Here is a 16,345-nt window from a genome sequence, read left to right as displayed (position 1 = left end):
GCCGCGGGCGCCACCAGCACATGCTCACCTCGCTCTGCCGCGGTGCTCAGCATACCAGGCCGTTATTCGCTCCTCCCACATCTCTGGAGTCATCTGGTAGAGGTTTATCACCTGGGACACGCAGAGGGAAAAAGACTCAGTCACGCTGCTGCTCTTGCCAGCCTCCTCACCCAGCGAATGAGCCAGAAATCCCTCAAACGTCCCCTCCCGAGCGTCCCATCAGCCCGCCAGGCTGACAGCTCCTCTCCGTTGGGTGAGCTCAGCCCGGCTCTTTCATTCCCCCATGCTCCCATCACCCTGGTACCTTGCAGGATGCAACCGGGAAAGCCATTGGAAAGAAAACCCGTGCTTGTATTTTGCTTATAATATTTCAGGAAGCAGTTGAATTCTCCTCCCTCCGCGCATCTTTTTGGACCAGTTGCCTTGCAAAGGGAGACAGAACCACAGACCCCCTCTCTGTGACAGGCTGTCACCCAAACAGCCACCGAGCCTGGAAATTCACCTTTGCGCTCTGCTTAGCCCCTTACCCGCTTTGGCAGCAGCTCCTCCTGTGCCAGGAAGCCTCGCTTGTGCACATTGGGGTCGTAGTCGCCGTACTGAAAAGAAGCACAGACACTGCACTGATGCCGCATTCGCAATATGAGCCAGGAGAAAAAAAGAAAAGGGGGGAACAAAAAAAGAAATTGCTTCACCCTTACAAATCAATCCTGAGGGATTGACTGGGTGCACTTCAGACCTGGTGAGTGCACCCAATAATTCCTTATGCTTGTTTAGATTTAAATCTTTTTGAGCATCGTGTAAAATGATCGAGAAATAAAACGACTTATTAGCAGATTCAAAGGCTGAGCGTCCCTGCGGCACGCGTGAAAATGAATTTACCTCCCACACAGGGTGGGAGGGGAGGAACCGATTGGAAACCAGCAATGCAAATAACCTAGCAAGTTTAAGAGGATGATGGACGCAAGGCATGCACAGTAAATGCTGCGATTTTCATTAATCTAGCGAAGGAGATTTCGAACACAGCATTTCCCAGTTATACAAGACACAGCACTGCTTTCTCAAGCCATTTTGCAGGGGAAACAGCCTTTCCTTCCCTGCTCTTCTGAAAAGCCTCAGCTCAGAAAGTGCAAAAGGGCAACAATTTTTAAACCGAGACCAAGACAGACCCAGTGCTCATGTAAAAAGTCGGGAAACTTTCCAAATCCATCTCCTTTTCATGCCAGGAGCATGATGTCACTCGCTAAAACCAGCGCTCAGCATCGCCAGCCCATCCACACGTCCTCTGCGCAGCACAGTGAGCAATGTTTCATACCAGACAAGCAGGGATTAAAGGGGCAAATACTGATCCAGAGCCAGCGCAGATGCAAAGGAAGCATGCGGCAATCAGCACCGACTCAGCTTTCAATTCATATAACAAAAACGCTGTGGATTTCATTCAGGAGGGTGCTCGGCAGCAGGCAAGTGTCTCTCTCCCGAGGCCTGCAGGTGCTCATCGCAGTGATGCGTTGCCTGAATCCACGGCAAAAGGGAGCAGCAATGAAAAGGCAGCGCTGGCAGAGACAACAAAACTCCAGTAACCTTGGACAGGCAGAAAACAAATCACTTCAGGGTGATAAAAAGAACAGCAAATAGGATTAACGCAATTATTTTTTGTTGTGATCTGCTGTGAAGATCCAAGGCTAAGTACGGATTATGAGATTTTCATGTCGTGAAAATACTGCTGCATCCCAAAGGAATGTTTGTACCGAGAGAGGCTGGATGAGAACATTAATTATTCACAAGTGAAAAAAAAAAAAATCAAACGGCCCAAGTATTGCAGTATATGTTGGCTCAAGTGATTTGGCAAATATATCTTTAAAGCCCTTTTCAATTAAATCATTATTCCAAAACTGTCAGGGAAATTTAGCTCTTGTTAATTGAGCTGTGTGATTAATATTTCTGTTTACACGTGGAAGATGTCTTCACATCATTCATACACCTGGCTTACGTTGCCCTGCATAAATAAGTGTATATTCAGTTCCAAACTATTAACACAGAGTATTAGCTGTTTTGGAAAAAAACAAAAACAAACAAAAGCATTCTTTCTGGGTGCTGAAGCGCTGCATGATTTGAAGAGGCCTGCCTCACGGCAATGATTTGCATTTAAGGGACAAGAAAAGGAAAAACCTCTTGAACATTATCGTTTTTCTGCAGGAAAGTGTTTTTCACTAGAGTCTATGCCTCTCCTTGCTGTTTAAAACCTGAAACCCCTCCAACACTCAACAGCGGTGTGGGTGGTTTGAGTGCAAGGCTAGAGGGGAAAACACACAGCAATTCCCCAAATGAACACAGCACTAGAGAAAAGAAACAAGCTTTTATTTCTGTCCCCCACGCGCTTACTTTGTTATTTCAGGTAGGTGGGCAACGGCAGTACAAACCAGCCTTGCTCTCAGTCAAATGACTGCTTCAGGTGCAAACATCGGATGCAAGCCTATGTCAGGCTGTTTTGCCTCTAAAGATGGAAATCAGCACATCATTAATGAAAGTGCTGTGCTGAGTGGCCACCTTCTTGTCCAGAAAGGACGCCTGGACCCTGGAAAGGACACYGCTATCCTGTGTTACTGGAAGGAGACAACCAGCTGCAATGCCTCTTCCCAGCTCCAGACTGAGGATTTTTCCTCCAGCTTCCTCCCATGCTGGAAAAACCGATGGGGAAACTCAGCCTGGGCCCTGCTTAGTTGAGAGGGGCCACAAGGAAAAGTCGTGCCTGAAGCAGTCACCAAGGTAGGACAAGGAAGGGCATCCCTCCCTCATCGAATAACCTCTCTGCAGAATCAAAATTTGTAGATTAGGAAAAACGCTCTGATTCCAGCTGCCCCCCTCCCAGGACAAGCGAATATTGAGCGAATCAAGGGTGTCCCCGAGCCCAAGGTGAGCAGCTGAGCTGCAGGCCGAGGCAACATGATAGCACAGCAATCCTATACCAAACTATGGCCCGTTCCTGATCAGGAGAACAAGAGCTGTCACAGCCACAAGTTAACAGGGCTCAATATTTACCCAAGGGTTTATTCATTTTGGCAACAGGAAAAGTTATCCCTTATGGATCTTCAGCTCACTGGGTCACAGGAGAGAAAGCCAAGTGAGTGTTCGCTCATGCGCTCTAATACAAGCGATGAATGTTTGATGCAAATAGAAACATTTTTAGAAACCACTCATTTTTCCCTGGCTCATGAGTCTCTCTCACAAAACATGTTTTCATTGATATGAGGAAAAAACATCTCTTTCTAGTAAACTCAAACATTCATCATCAAGCAATATTGTTACATGCCACACAGCCCTTAGACAAAATTGGGCATGGACTGAAGAGTTATGAGAAACATTATCAGGCAAGGTAGGAAAAGCAAGTGTGAAACACTGAGGACTGGATTCATGGAAAAGGCTCAGTTTTCACCTCTTCAGGCAACAGAACCAACCCCCCCGCTGCATCTTCAGTGCTCAGCTACGAAAGCCCTCAATCCAGTGAGAGTTATGCAGGTATGGTGATAAACAGCTCTGAGCTAAACCTCTTCTCCCACCTGCTACAGGAACATCCCTCCCTTATCCCTCAGGCTGCTCCCGCTATCCCAGGAGCCGACCCACTGCAAGGTGTCCAAAGCTGCATGTTTTGGATTCAAAAACAGTGTTCTTTTAAATAGGTCCCCAGCAAAAACCCTGACTCTGGGTATGGAGCAGAAGCATTCAGCCAAGGAAGGGGAAGACTTAACGACCACGGAGCTTTTCACCTGTCTGGCGAGGCCAAGCACCCATGCTCAACCACCAAAGGTGCTGGGAGAGGACAGGAAAAGTCCTCCAAAACTGCAGTAATGTTAACACAGCAAACTGCCACACACAAAATAAAGTGGTTATCACACGGACAGGGAGTATCCCGGGGAAGCAACGGAGGCGTTAGTCCCATCGCTGATCTGCCTCTGGCTGCAAGGGTGAGAGCAGGGAGAAGATCTAAAAAAATCATGGGCTACAGAAGCTCCTCTGCTCCTGGGCTAACCCACACTTCAGTAGGCTGCAGCTCCTAAGCTGAGCACTTGTTAAAGAGCCCTGTAAAGAGACTGCAAAAATCTGCCCAAAGTCAGAAGGCAGCCAGGAATCACCAGTGCAGAAAAGGCAACATTGCTAGTGTGGTTCTGCCACTTTCAAATTTTTAACAATTTTCCCTGTCTTCCACTTGCTCGGGAAGTGGACGTATCGCAAAGCACCTTCTTGGGAGCAAAGCTACCCACTGCCCCATGTCCACGGGCAGCTGAAAACCCTCTCCGGCTCCTCTGTGCCTACCTTGGCTTGGACAGCATAGGAAGCCAGCAGCACTGAAGCCTCGGGAGGGCAATAGATCTTCTCATCCAAAATCTGCTTCTTTACCTGCACAGAGCAACGAAGGACACATAACGGGTTTAGTGGGGCTGTGCAAAGCATGACTGTCACAGCAGATGGCTGCAGTTTGTTTTAACTATAGCTGTCAACCAGCCGGTTAATGGTTTTCCTAACAGCAGTTACAATTCAGGCCCGGGAAATCTCTGAAGGGAAGAGTGCAGACTTTCACAGGCTGCCTTTTTCAGACAGGTTTGCAAGAAGAGCTAAATTTATACGTGGAAAATGGCAGAACCTACATCCCATTGCTAAAGGCAAGGGGAAAAAAAAATCTCATGTGTAAATACAGAGATAAAACCTCTTCAGGCGTAATCTATGTGTTGAAGTGACATCCACGCACTGCATTAAACAAAAAAAAAAAGTTGGCAGCTCATCCTCTGAGCACACAGAGGTTTTTTTCTTGGGATACGCAGGCCTCTTTAGAAGTCAGTGTGCACCGGCATTCACTGTGGGTACTCTCCAATTCCCCCGAGCACAAGCAGGGCCATGGGTCACCTCCTGGGGCACTCCCAGGAGAGCCAACATACAACTCCCACGAACCACTGCTTTACATTGCCTGGCTTCTCCACATTAAAAAAATTAAACCTGTCATGTTTGATATTTTTTGTTTTACACACTTAATTTTCCCCAAATATAGATTAAAACAAAACAAAACAAAACAAGCACTCTATTTCCATGGGAGGCTTAAACGGATTGTTGCAGAGATATAGTTAACACTGATTTGAATTCATAGCATGTGTTGTGTTCTCAAAGTCTGTTAAAACTTAATCACAGAAGATGTTCTCCTGCATTAAGATAAATAGGAGAGCTTGCAGGCGTATGCATGCTCTTGTTTCCCGCATGTGTTATGGGAGCACAGCCACCTCGTATTATCAGAAATCCTAGTGGAAAAGTCATGGTCTGCATTTACAAAAGTGCAGCTTTCACTGCTTTTCCTCTCTGATTTTTCTCAAGCATGCCAGAAGTATTTTTCCTCATCAAGGACAAAATCTGTGGCAAACTGGACATTTCGAAATATCCATCAGGAGACAGCGGAGCACAGAACAGAGCTGGAAAGTTTAACAGAAGTATTTTGCATTTAGAAGCTCTTTAGCCCTAAAGACCAAAGACCAGCATTGGAACAACAAGGAGCATTGATGGGGTGGTGGGGTCAGTTTAATACTCGTTTCAATGGGGAAGAGAAGGGGCAGGCACACTAAAGTTGTATTTCTAAGAGCTTTCAAACCCAGTTTGCCTCCACTTTGGTGTAACAAACCTAAGAACACGAGCATCCATTATTTTTAGAAGCGTCAGATGAAAAGCCATGCACTTCCCTGGAAGTGGCCAAGACATCTCCATCGCAACCTGGGACCTGACTAGGTCTCTACTGCCTGTGACCTTCCTGCCTGCAGTGTCTTTTGTGCGTTCACACACCCCTTTACAGGAAACTGTTTCAGCAAGTTGATATTTGCCTGAACCAGAGAGTGTCTCTGCTAACAGGGCTTCATTTCTCAGCTGAGCTGATTCCCCAGGACAGAAGATGGTAGCGAGCTTACAGCCAGCGTCCAGAGTCAGTCCCCACGCTTGCCGGGCACTTAATGTGCGAGTATGTGTGACGGTGGGGCAGCTGGCACCGGTGGAGCAGCTGGCACCGGTGGGTTTTCCCTCCTACCCGGCTTTTGCCATCAGCTCCTGACTTGGTCGTGCTTCTGGGATTTTCTTCTGCTCCAAATATTTGGAAAGACTATGGGGAAGAAGTGAACCTCACTGGCTTGGAACAGGCTGATTTCATGGGCTCCTTTAGGGTGGGATTCCCATGTTTCACTTAGCAATGCTCTCGGGTGCAAAGGCAAGGGCCATCTCTCCGTGCAAATGACACTGCACTGCAGGGAGGAGGGATCCGAGACCACATCCTTCACATCCAATAGAGCCATTTTCCTTAACTGCAACACATCGATATTACTAATCACCAGTTTACTAAGTCTGCCGATTTGGGCTCCTGTTATTGCTCCATCAGACAAACCATCTTTGATCTATTTTAAAATGTTTTTGTTACAGTTGAAGACAGCTCCTGTCAGAGAGGGGGTGAATGTAACAGTGAGGGTCCACACTTTGCTGACTGACCTGCTCAGACCCTGCAACCCTCCTGCACTTCTGCCTGTCCTGGCTTTTGGCTCCCTGGAGCTGGGAACGGGGTGCATTTACCGGGCTCCTACCTGCAGGAAGAACAAGTGCTGGGTGATCTCCTGGACCAGCTCCTCCTCTGCATTCTCTGGATAAAACTTGGCCAGAAAGTGAAAGGTGACAGGCTCCTCGGTGGGAACGTCGTGATCCAGCACCTGAGGGACACAAAAGCACTTCAGCCACTGCTTCCGGCCTTGACAGCGCTGCTGTCTCTTGGAGCCAAGACACAGCTCTCCCAATCCGATTAGCTTTTGTCAGACATTTTTGGCATCTAGGATGTACAAACCGAGCTAAGTAGCCCAGAAATCACAGTTAAAAAAAGCAACAGAAAAAAAAAAAGAGAAGAAAAAAGGCAGATTTCTGACATTCATAACTATACAAAAAACAAAAGAGGCAGGAACAAAAAGCATGAGGAATGAGCTGCTCACGCTAAGCCAAGGCTGATCCTGCTCTGTGGTGCACATGCTGCCTGTCCTGCTCCTCTTACAGCAACACTCAGTCCTGCTCCGCCACCAGCAGGCTCCCTGGTCACTCCCTGCATTGCTGGGTAGCAGCATTGCTCCTTGCTATCTTTCTTTTTGTGCTGGCAACGTCCAGCTCAGATTTATCTTAGTCTAAAACCTCAGTGCGACATGAGGGATTCACCAAGACTTCCCTGCCAGTCTCAATTACTGGCTTTTCTTTTTTTAGCGCAACATCATTTGGGTGCAAGCAGCACCACATCCAGCACCTCTCCAGCTAAGCGGTCATCAGCTCAGAGAGGATTCCCTCCCGCATGTCCCTCGCCTGTTCTCTCTATTCTTCCTCCTCCCGAGCTCTTTGTGCATCTTGGACAACAAACACCAAGCAAGAAGCCAAAGTGTAGCCTTACTTTTCCACTACTTGCACAATATCCCAGAAAGCAAGTTTCTGAAAGATTTGTCATTTGGGAGCATGTGAGAGATTCTCTAAAAGAAACTATCAGGCCTCATTTATGTTCAGTCCCCTCAAAGTCTGGCATCCCAGCATGGCTGCCTCCCCAAAATGCCCTAAGGGGATCCAGGTGAGCAGCCTCACAGGCTTGGGAGGGATTGGGGCAAATCCTGGCTAATTCTTCTCATTTTGACTTGTTAAATGCAGTGGTTACGAGGTTTAAATGCACTTCTCCCAGTTCACTTCTCCAGCACACCTAACGCAACCTCAGGTATGCTGAAAGAGAGGAAAATATATCCTCCCTCTTCACTGCACACGACCTCGCGAGGGGAAAGTAAGCTCCAACCTTCTTGTCCATTTTGAGCCAAGCCACTGTGTCCTTGATGGTGTACTGAAGGCCAAAGAACCAGGTTTCCCGGAGTCCCAGTGTCCTGCACACTAAATCAAACAAGTCCTTCCCTTTCCACTTCACCTGCGAGAGAAGAAAGAGGAGGCAGAGCTGTAAAGAGGGACTTCAGAACTTCTTTTCTGTTCAGCCAAATCCACCCTTTTTCACCTCACCATATGCTTGCATCCTGCAACTTCATCTGGGTTTGAATTGGTAGAAATAAGAAAACATCCCAACGAAGCACACTTTATATCCTTCCATCTACTCTCACCTGCAGCTTACCACCTCCTCCTGCACTTGGGAACTGAAATGTGATTTATTTCCCTGAAAATGCCGCTAAGGGCCCATATCTTCTGTGTCTCAGGCCAGGAGCAAGAAGCTCATTTCTTCTGATAAACCACCAAAATTCAGCAGCAGATCCGACGGGGCCATTTTAGTTCCTTCCAAGTCACGCACTGCTATAAGCGGTATATGTTCACCAAGAAAAAAAAAATTCACTCTTAACAGCACTTGGGTAACTCTAATGTCTCTAAGTACAGCCCCAGGAATCCCTGCACAATCTTGCAGCTGCACCCACCTTGTTGCTGCAGTTTGTTCTTAAAAACAGAAGCTTTTGGGAAGCAGAAAGGTGAAAAGGGACAGAAAACAGATGCATCTAACAAGCAACGCTCCTGCTGTCGCCCGCTGCCACCTCGGGGGCAAGGAGGAGCACGTTTGGCAGCACTGCAATTATAAACCCCTAATTTCCCACATTTAGCTGTCCTCCGGTCGCTGCAAGGAGCTCTGGCTTGGCACGGGATGTTACAGACAGCAGGTCCCTTCCCGGCTGTTATTCCAGGAGGAGGGTTAATTCACGGGTTCAAACTAGAGCACAATAGACATCGCAGCGGCTGTTTTGTACCATTCCTGCAGGCACTTAAAAAAGGCTGCCACCAAAGGGCTGTTTCTTAACTAGGATTAAATTGCTTTGCATAAAGCATTGTTGGCTTTTTTTTTTTCTTTTCTTTTTTGAAAGCCAATATTTCAGCCTATGGGTTCAATGGCCTGGTTGGCACCGGCGTGATACGTGCAAACGCAGGAATCGGCGTTTCCAGCTGGGCTTTGCCCTGCAGCCCCAGCGAGGGCCTCCCCGGGGGGGTTCCCACCAGCTGCAGGCTACAAGCAAATTTGCCCCAGGGCGATTTCCTGCAGCTCTCCAACCCCAAATCCTCATTCATCACACTGCACTAATGCAATTCAACGATTTCCTCCCCAAAAGCAAGCCTGCAGTCAGTCTAAAAGCCCAGCAGCAAGCACTAAAGCACGAGCATTGAAATTGCAGGGTGAACGCACAATGTGGGCATGGAAATATTTTAACCAATTGCTTCTGTGATAGATTTTATACCGTTGCTCTGTCTTTGTACCCATGTGCTACGGAAATATATGCTTAAAATTCCTGACTGCAGTGTTGAAGTTTCCAGCCATAACGTCGCAGCCGACCATGCTGAATTCCCTTCTAAATATCTAAGTGCAACAGCAGCCACCTTTATTTCAGCATACATGATCTCACTCCGCACCTTGGTACTTAAAACAACAATCTGCATTCAAGTGGCATCTCCTGACAGCTGAACTCCGACTGTTTTACGGACCTTCAGGCCCTCAGCCCGCCTTATCCCTATTCCACAGGCCGCATCTCATTAACTGTCACATTTCTGGCCGTAAAACATGCAAGAGCGCCCTGTGGGCACGGCGAGAGGCAGAGACCCGCTGTCCAAGGCTGTGCAGAAAAGAGCCAGAAAGCAGCCGGGTGCCGCCACCTCCCGGTCCTTGCCGATTTTGCAAGCAATCACGAACTCTCGAAAAGACTACAAAAAGGCTCATCATGGAAAATTCCCTCTCAGCCATCTGCCAGAGTGGTTGGCCCGATGCTATAATAAAGATCAGTCTCCCAAGAAAAAGTTACATGAAAAAAAAMCCCTTAATCTGACATGCAGCCATGGCAGTTTTGCTGCCCCCCTGCCCAAGGGAGCCAGGTCGCCTGCAGCGCTCCCACGTCCGTGTCCAGCTGCCGATGGTGCGGTTTTGTCTTCTCCCGTTAGCTTGGTCTTAGCACGGGCTGTTTGATATGTTTTGCAAGTGGGAGAGGACTGCATGAACACGCAGCTTTAAGAACAGGGGAAGGGCCACTGGGCGGCTGTTTTGCATCGCGGGAATTTCTGCTCCTCGCTAAGCGCAGAGCATGCGCGATTCATCAGCGGTATGGATTTTAAGTAAATGCTGAGTATTTCCACCGCCTGTCGGAATAGGGTCCTTCCAGCCTGGCTTATTACCATCATCTTTTTCTCCAGCGGAGATGTCAGATTTGGCAGCTGTTAACAGGGTTTGGGTTATTTATTAACCCCCACCAAGAGTCATTTCCAATGCAGCTGGGCAATTTATTTAAGCACTGCGCCTCCCTGTCGGAAAGCACAACTGCTCCTCGGGTAGAGACAATCTGCACGCCAGTGGCCAAAGCGAGCAGCAGGTTATCCAACTGCCCGCGGGTGCCAAGGGTGACATGGCGGGAGGCCAAGCGCTACAAAAAAAGGGGCGCTGGGACACAAGAGGGTGCAACTGTCCTCTCTAAAGCCGGACCTTGAAGAAACGGTGAACATCTGTAAAAAGAAAAAATTGGTGCAGTCAAATATTTTAAGGAGTGCTGAAAACAGCTCTTCAGCTGACCAGATCATTTTATTAAATTTAAGTGCTAATTTGATGCTCAATGTGAAATAAAGAGAATGCAGGCACTGTTCAGATGACGTTACGGCCCAAAAGACTGAACAGAAAAGGGAGACGGAGTCCTGGGAAGCTGCGCTAAATCGTTACGTATTTCCTTGTAGAAGCCTTATGGAAGAAGCAAGCTTTAACAGGAGGATACGGCATCTTTCCACAGAAACAGAGAGGGAGATGGCAGAAAGGAGGTGGCAGGGCAGAGAGCAGAAGCTGAGCAGCGCATGCCTCCAACAAGCACCCGAGGGAGAAAAAGCCAAACAGGTAGGCGATATCTGCTCCTCATCCCATCAGGAGATGCCCAAACAACAGTTTACAGCTCAAAATGAGGTGAACCCAAGACTGCAGACTGTATTTACCCTTCTGAAGGATAACAGCAGCATGACAGATCCCCATTTATTTGGATTTAAAGCCCATTGAGAGCAAACAGAGAATCCAATAATCACTATCCTTTCATTTTCTTAAATAAACAGATGTCAAATGCTTTCAACTGCCACTTACTGAGCCACAAGATGGGACTGTAAAAGTTATTTTTATTTACTAATRCTCCATGACAACTCGATAACAAGCTTTTAATTAAAATCTATTTTTGTTAACCACGAAGGAGGCCAGAAATGCAGCCAGGTGTAACAAGGCAGATGGTGCGGCTGAGCATGTTTCTTGGTGGCTGCACGAGACAGAGCGCGGCGGGTATGAGCGAGGACAGGCCACGGTGCCTGAGGCTGGCATCAAAGCGAGTGGCAGAGGGAAGGGAACCAGTGATGGCCCAGAGCATCGTTTCCAGTACTTAGGTTTGGGCTGTGCAAGTTAAGCGGTCATAGCGACATGACGCAGGGGAAGAGGCTCCAAGAAGTGGCGAGAAGGACATTGCTCCTCCAGGGACCTCTCATCTTCTCAGGACGAGGCTGAAGACATGCTCAGGTCCCACTGGGGTGCCTCTGCATTGCTGCCGCAGAGGCTACGGCATCCACGCAGAGGATCACAACCCTCCTGACAATCCGTCACGTGTCAGGAGCCTACCGCCGGGGAAAGACGAGCCAGCTGGAGTTTACGACGCCAGGCAACACGGGAGAAAAAAAGGTTTAGCCTTGCCCCAACAATTTGCAAGTTTATCATTGAATGACTCAAAGCTAAAACTTGCGGGCTCTCATGTGCTCGTCTGCTCGTCCTAAGGGCTGCTTGATTTTCCCCAAAAGTGCTGCCTCTGAGCCGCCAGCAGATCGTTCCCAAAGCCGCTTCCCTGCTCCGGTACTTCCAACTTGGAAACCCACCTAGCTGAAAGACATGGTCTGTACAAGAAAAGGTATTAAAGGGCATCAAAACTGGAGTAAATACCAAAAGAGAAAAACATGTTTCTGTCTCAAACGTCCTCCCGTCTTCCCCTTTGCATGAACATGCTTCCTCGGGATTAATCATGGAGTCAGGGGACTGACAGCACTTTTGAACCTTCGCTATCTGGAGGCAATTGGGCAGCCTGGAGTTTAACAAGCTTAAGAGAGGTTGCAAGGGGACATGGGGGTTCTGGAAAATGTTTTGGACACAGGGCGCAGTCAGGAAGAAGTCAGAGAGGATCCACATTCCCGTGCGACTTGGACACGGCATGAAAAGGGGATGCAGAACTGAACTGCAATGAGCAGGAGAGCTCTGAAGAATTAATTCCCAAATGACAGAGTCATGAGTCGGCAGGATTTCTGACTTTTTTGGTGTAAACCCCCTCCAAATATAAAGTCGAATGAGAAAACCTGCCAATTTCTGCATGTTTTTCCCCCCCCCCTCTTTAAAAACATCAGTAGCAACCAAATGGCACAAGCTCCTGAGCATTTCCATAGAAGTGAGATGAGATCAGGGCAGGGGTGCATGAGGAACCCAAATGCTACCTTGCCAGATGGTATCCTGACGATTTACTGAAGTTTATAGCCGAGGGGATTACTTGCGGCTTTTTCAAATAGCTGCTACTGCCCACAGATTTGCCTTTTCCAGTCCAGCCTTCTGCCAGCTTGCAGAAGCTCAGCAGCCTCAAAAGAGGTCACTGTTATTACCAACATCAGTGAGAAGCTGCAAAACATTTAACCAGGGATGGAGGAACCTCTACACAACCTCTCCTGAGTATTCACAAAGCCGAGGGAAGCTGCCTCATTCCCGTTTGCTTCCTTTGCCTTTCAGTTTTGGGGCAGGGACCAGACTGAGGTCAAAACCACCCCGACTTCTTGCACCTGCTCTTACTCGGGAACTTTAATTTGTCATCAATGCTGTGAAGATGGCTACAGAGAAACAGCCTTCAGGAAAGGTGCTGCAGCCCCAAAGACAGAACTATGAGCCCAGCTGCAGCCGCTGCAACAAGAAAGGGGCAAAGACACACATGAGAATGAGACCGGGGCTCTCCCATCAACCAGGCAGCTCGGGTCTCGGGGAAAAAACTGCACCTCAGCACATGTGAGGAGAAAACTTGACCACAGCAGCTCCTACGCAAATGGGGTCCTGGCAGAAGAAGAGCATGGAAAAAAGCCTCAGAAGGTCCAGACCCAGAATACCATGGAGCTAAGCTATGCCAGAGATGACAGATATCAGACAACCTCATCTGGAAGAGACGTCAGCAAAATTAGCTTTGCCACATTGAGTTGTGCAAGTCTGGGGCTCATCGACTTGTTTTGGTCAGGGCCACCACAAGTGACGGCAGAAGGTACCACCAGAAAGCAGCAGTCACAGAGGAAACTGTCGGCAATAGCACCCTGCAGCAGTATCAAAACCCTCCCAATTTGAGTACCACGCTTCAGCAAGCTCTGATTTGCACTACTGACACTTAAAATAACTTCCTGAGTCGTTCCTTGGGCAGCACCCAGCGCATCGCTGCGTTCATTGCAGGAGAACGTCAACTCCCAATGCCTTTTGGGAAGCTTTCTCCTGCACTACCCTCTGAGCACAGGGAGCTGACGGACTGCACAAGCCATTTGCAGGTGTTCTCAGAAAGATGGGGTCACTGGGGACTGGTTTAAACACAGCAATATTAAGAGACACGCAAATGTGTATCATTCCTCGAGACGCTATCAATTAACTAGGTGCCGCACTCAGGCAGCCGTAATGGAAGCAACAGAAAGGAAGACACTGACTTTGCACCTTTAAGATTTCCCCAAACAAACTATGAATCTTTAAAGTGAAACCCCAGCTGTGATTATTAAGTTCCATCACAGCATTAGAAAAGATTAAGATTTCATTTCTGTGAATTATTTCAGATTTAGGGTCCATTTAGGGACATTACTCGCAGAGCAGACAGATGCAAAGCAGGTTTAATCTCCTGAAATGCACAGCTGGGAATTCCCACAGAGCAGATTTAAAAATGAACCCATTACCAAAAACATGCCAAGCAGAGTGGGTGAGCTTAAGCTTAAGCTTAAGCTGTACTCCCTACCACGAAGGAGTTGGTTGAGGCAGCATGGCTGAAGAAGCGATAAACAATAACCATTTCCACCAGCCTGGCCACCCTTAATGTCCTGGGCCTCCACTGGCATGCCTTCAAGGTGTTAGCAGTGTCACAGGGCTGGGAAGCCCAACTCATGAAAACACAGAGTAGAGAGCTGTGGAATGAAGTATATATTTAAAAAAAAAAAAAAAAAGAAAAATCAGTTGTATTAACGCTGCACAGAAAGGCGGGAGCGGAGAGGGAGGTGCAGCGGTGGCTGCCTCTGCCACACAAGGGGAGGACGAGGATCCCAGGAGGCAGAGGGGATGGGGGACAAGAGATGCCAGCGAGGAAGGGTGCCACAAATCAGGCGRCTCTGCTCGTACCGCAGCCTTCCTCGCCAAGGGATGGCAGCCCCAGCACCAGGACGTGGGGAGGTCGCCGCATTTATCGTGGGTCCTGCAGCTGGAGGTAAACCAAAGGCACAGGGACTTGCGGCCTTGTGGAGGAACTGCCAGCCCCTTGTTGTCTGCTGCCTCCATCCCACTGCGGGGCTAGGAGGCGGCTGGAGAGCAGCAGCAAGGACAGGGACAAGCACGCGGAGGAGCAGCCTGGAAGCAGCAGCGATTCCCTCCATCCTCCACCCAGCCGGCATCACTGGGAGAGGTTGGCTCCTCTGCAACCAGAGCACAACGCTAGAGATCCCCAACTCTCCCTTGGCGCGTTCAGACAGGGCAGCCGCGGACCAAGCGGGCAGATATGCAGCCAGGGAGCTCGACTAAGGCTCCCACCTCACCTGCACCAGGCATGGTGTGAAACAGCCCTGTGACCTCCCCACTTTGCTCAAGTTTTCCCCAGTTCGAGTGCTCCTCTGCACTGAAGGACGGCAGCCGAAGTCCCGCTGTGTCCTTTGCTGGGGGAGCAGCACAGGATCCCTCCCGCAGGCTCTCAGCTCCTTCCTGTGTGCAGGGAAGCCAGTGGCAGCAACAAGCTTTTTGAGCAGGAACCTCCCCATCGAGCTGTCTTCAGATGCATGAGTCACACGTTCGAACCTGACCCAAGCGCACTATGTCCCCATGTCACAAATACTCGAAGCCCAACATGAAGACAAGTGGCCACACCATTAAAAAAAGCATTGCCTTTTCTTTATCATTGGCAGCCTCAGGAAAGCAGGTGAGAAGCGAGCCAGGACACTTCACCTCTCCCGGCAGCGCAATGGTGGGAACCTTGCACTGCTGCGGGTGAAAATAAACCCTTAATCCTGGGAACAGGAGGAAGCTCCACAGAGCTGACAACGCATTTCATCAGCAAGAAAATTTACAAGGACAAATACTTTTTTGGCTTATGGGCACTGGAATTACAGCAAAAGTTTGATCAGATGAAGAGCCTTTCTTTTTAAACTAGTTTATGTTTTCATCTGGGTAGAGTTGGCTTTCAGTTATTACATGCCTAATCTAGAAGCCCAGCTGATCATGTAAAAATAGCAATTACAAATTAGACTCCTGGGGGCTGATATCAGCCCCCAAGGGAAGAGCACCAAAGAATTATCAAGAGCCAGAAAAAGAAAGTATTAAAGAAAAAGACAACCAGAAGGGAAGTGGATATCAGAACACAATCCTGTGCCTTCCTGAACACATTTCATCCAGTGGATGGACCTAGTGAGTGATATCGCGTTTGCAAACTTTGTTCTCATGAGTGTTTTAAGTTGAATCCTTGTAGATTTAAGCCTTGGCACCCAATATAACTCAAGCCCTGGTCTCCTCATGAGGGCTGCTGAGCAGCAAGCAGCAAAACAAATCTGAGGCATGAACAATCCATTTTCCCTCATATCTCACTAAAAAGTTTTCTTTGTGGACTTACACTTCTCATGTCTGGTCTCAACAGGAATATAATATACGCCAAGCATGAAAGCACAGGGACGCAGGGGTTTGCTTTTGCCCACGTATGCAAGTGGCGCGGGGCACTGAGCAGCAGCTTCCCCGCTCTTAATGACAGTCCACCGCTGAGCTTGTGCCTGCTGCTGCTCCTTGCGGACGGAGAAAGCGCAAACCGCAGCCGCTCGTTCCGGCAGGAGAGGGGCGGCGGGGTGGGATCCTGCTCCCCGGCGGCGAGCCGCAGCCTCCGGCTTTGTGGGAGAGTCTCGGGGCGCCCCAGAGCTCAGGCGCCACGGTCCCAAAGCCAAGGCTGCCCTAGGGCTGGGAGCGCTCCCGCTCCCGGCGGTGCCGCCGGTCCGCGCTGGAGACAACGGGCGGGACCGGAGGCTCCGGGGGGGCCGCAACCCCCCGGCCCCGACAGCGCGGACCGGGGCCCCGGGGCAGGCGACAGGGCCCTCCTGG

General features: G+C 49.0%; 1 protein-coding gene across 17 annotated transcripts in view; it reads right to left on the bottom strand.

Annotated features, from left to right (window-relative positions):
- The window catches only part of NF2 (neurofibromin 2), a 38,754-nt gene extending 22,861 nt beyond the window's left edge, over nucleotides 1-15,893 (bottom strand). For 3 of the 17 annotated variants that reach the window (XR_003255293.1, XR_003255295.1, XR_003255294.1), the window contains exons 1-6: nucleotides 14,806-15,140; nucleotides 7,823-7,948; nucleotides 6,597-6,719; nucleotides 4,309-4,392; nucleotides 528-596; nucleotides 29-111 (exon numbers count right to left, since the gene is read on the bottom strand). Coding sequence is in view for 12 of the 17 variants with exons in the window: in XM_026076555.1 (XP_025932340.1) it covers nucleotides 29-111; nucleotides 528-596; nucleotides 4,309-4,392; nucleotides 6,597-6,719; nucleotides 7,823-7,948; nucleotides 14,806-15,024 (704 nt within the window). In the remaining 5 variants the exon portion in view is untranslated. Of the gene's footprint in view, nucleotides 1-28; nucleotides 112-527; nucleotides 597-4,308; nucleotides 4,393-6,596; nucleotides 6,720-7,822; nucleotides 7,949-8,032; nucleotides 8,066-9,387; nucleotides 9,463-10,173; nucleotides 10,195-14,805; nucleotides 15,150-15,869 lie in introns of those variants that run through there. The other 14 variants (XR_003255297.1, XM_026076554.1, XM_026076553.1 and 11 more) reach the window with 11 other exon arrangements.
- Nucleotides 15,894-16,345: the final 452 nt, after the last annotated feature.

Source organism: Apteryx rowi, unplaced genomic scaffold (genome assembly GCF_003343035.1).
Source record: "Apteryx rowi isolate R43461 unplaced genomic scaffold, aptRow1 scaffold_434, whole genome shotgun sequence".
NCBI classification, from domain to species: domain Eukaryota; kingdom Metazoa; phylum Chordata; class Aves; order Apterygiformes; family Apterygidae; genus Apteryx; species Apteryx rowi.
The sequence above is the reverse complement of the archived record's forward strand: the minus strand, read 5'-3'. Positions and strand labels throughout refer to the sequence as shown.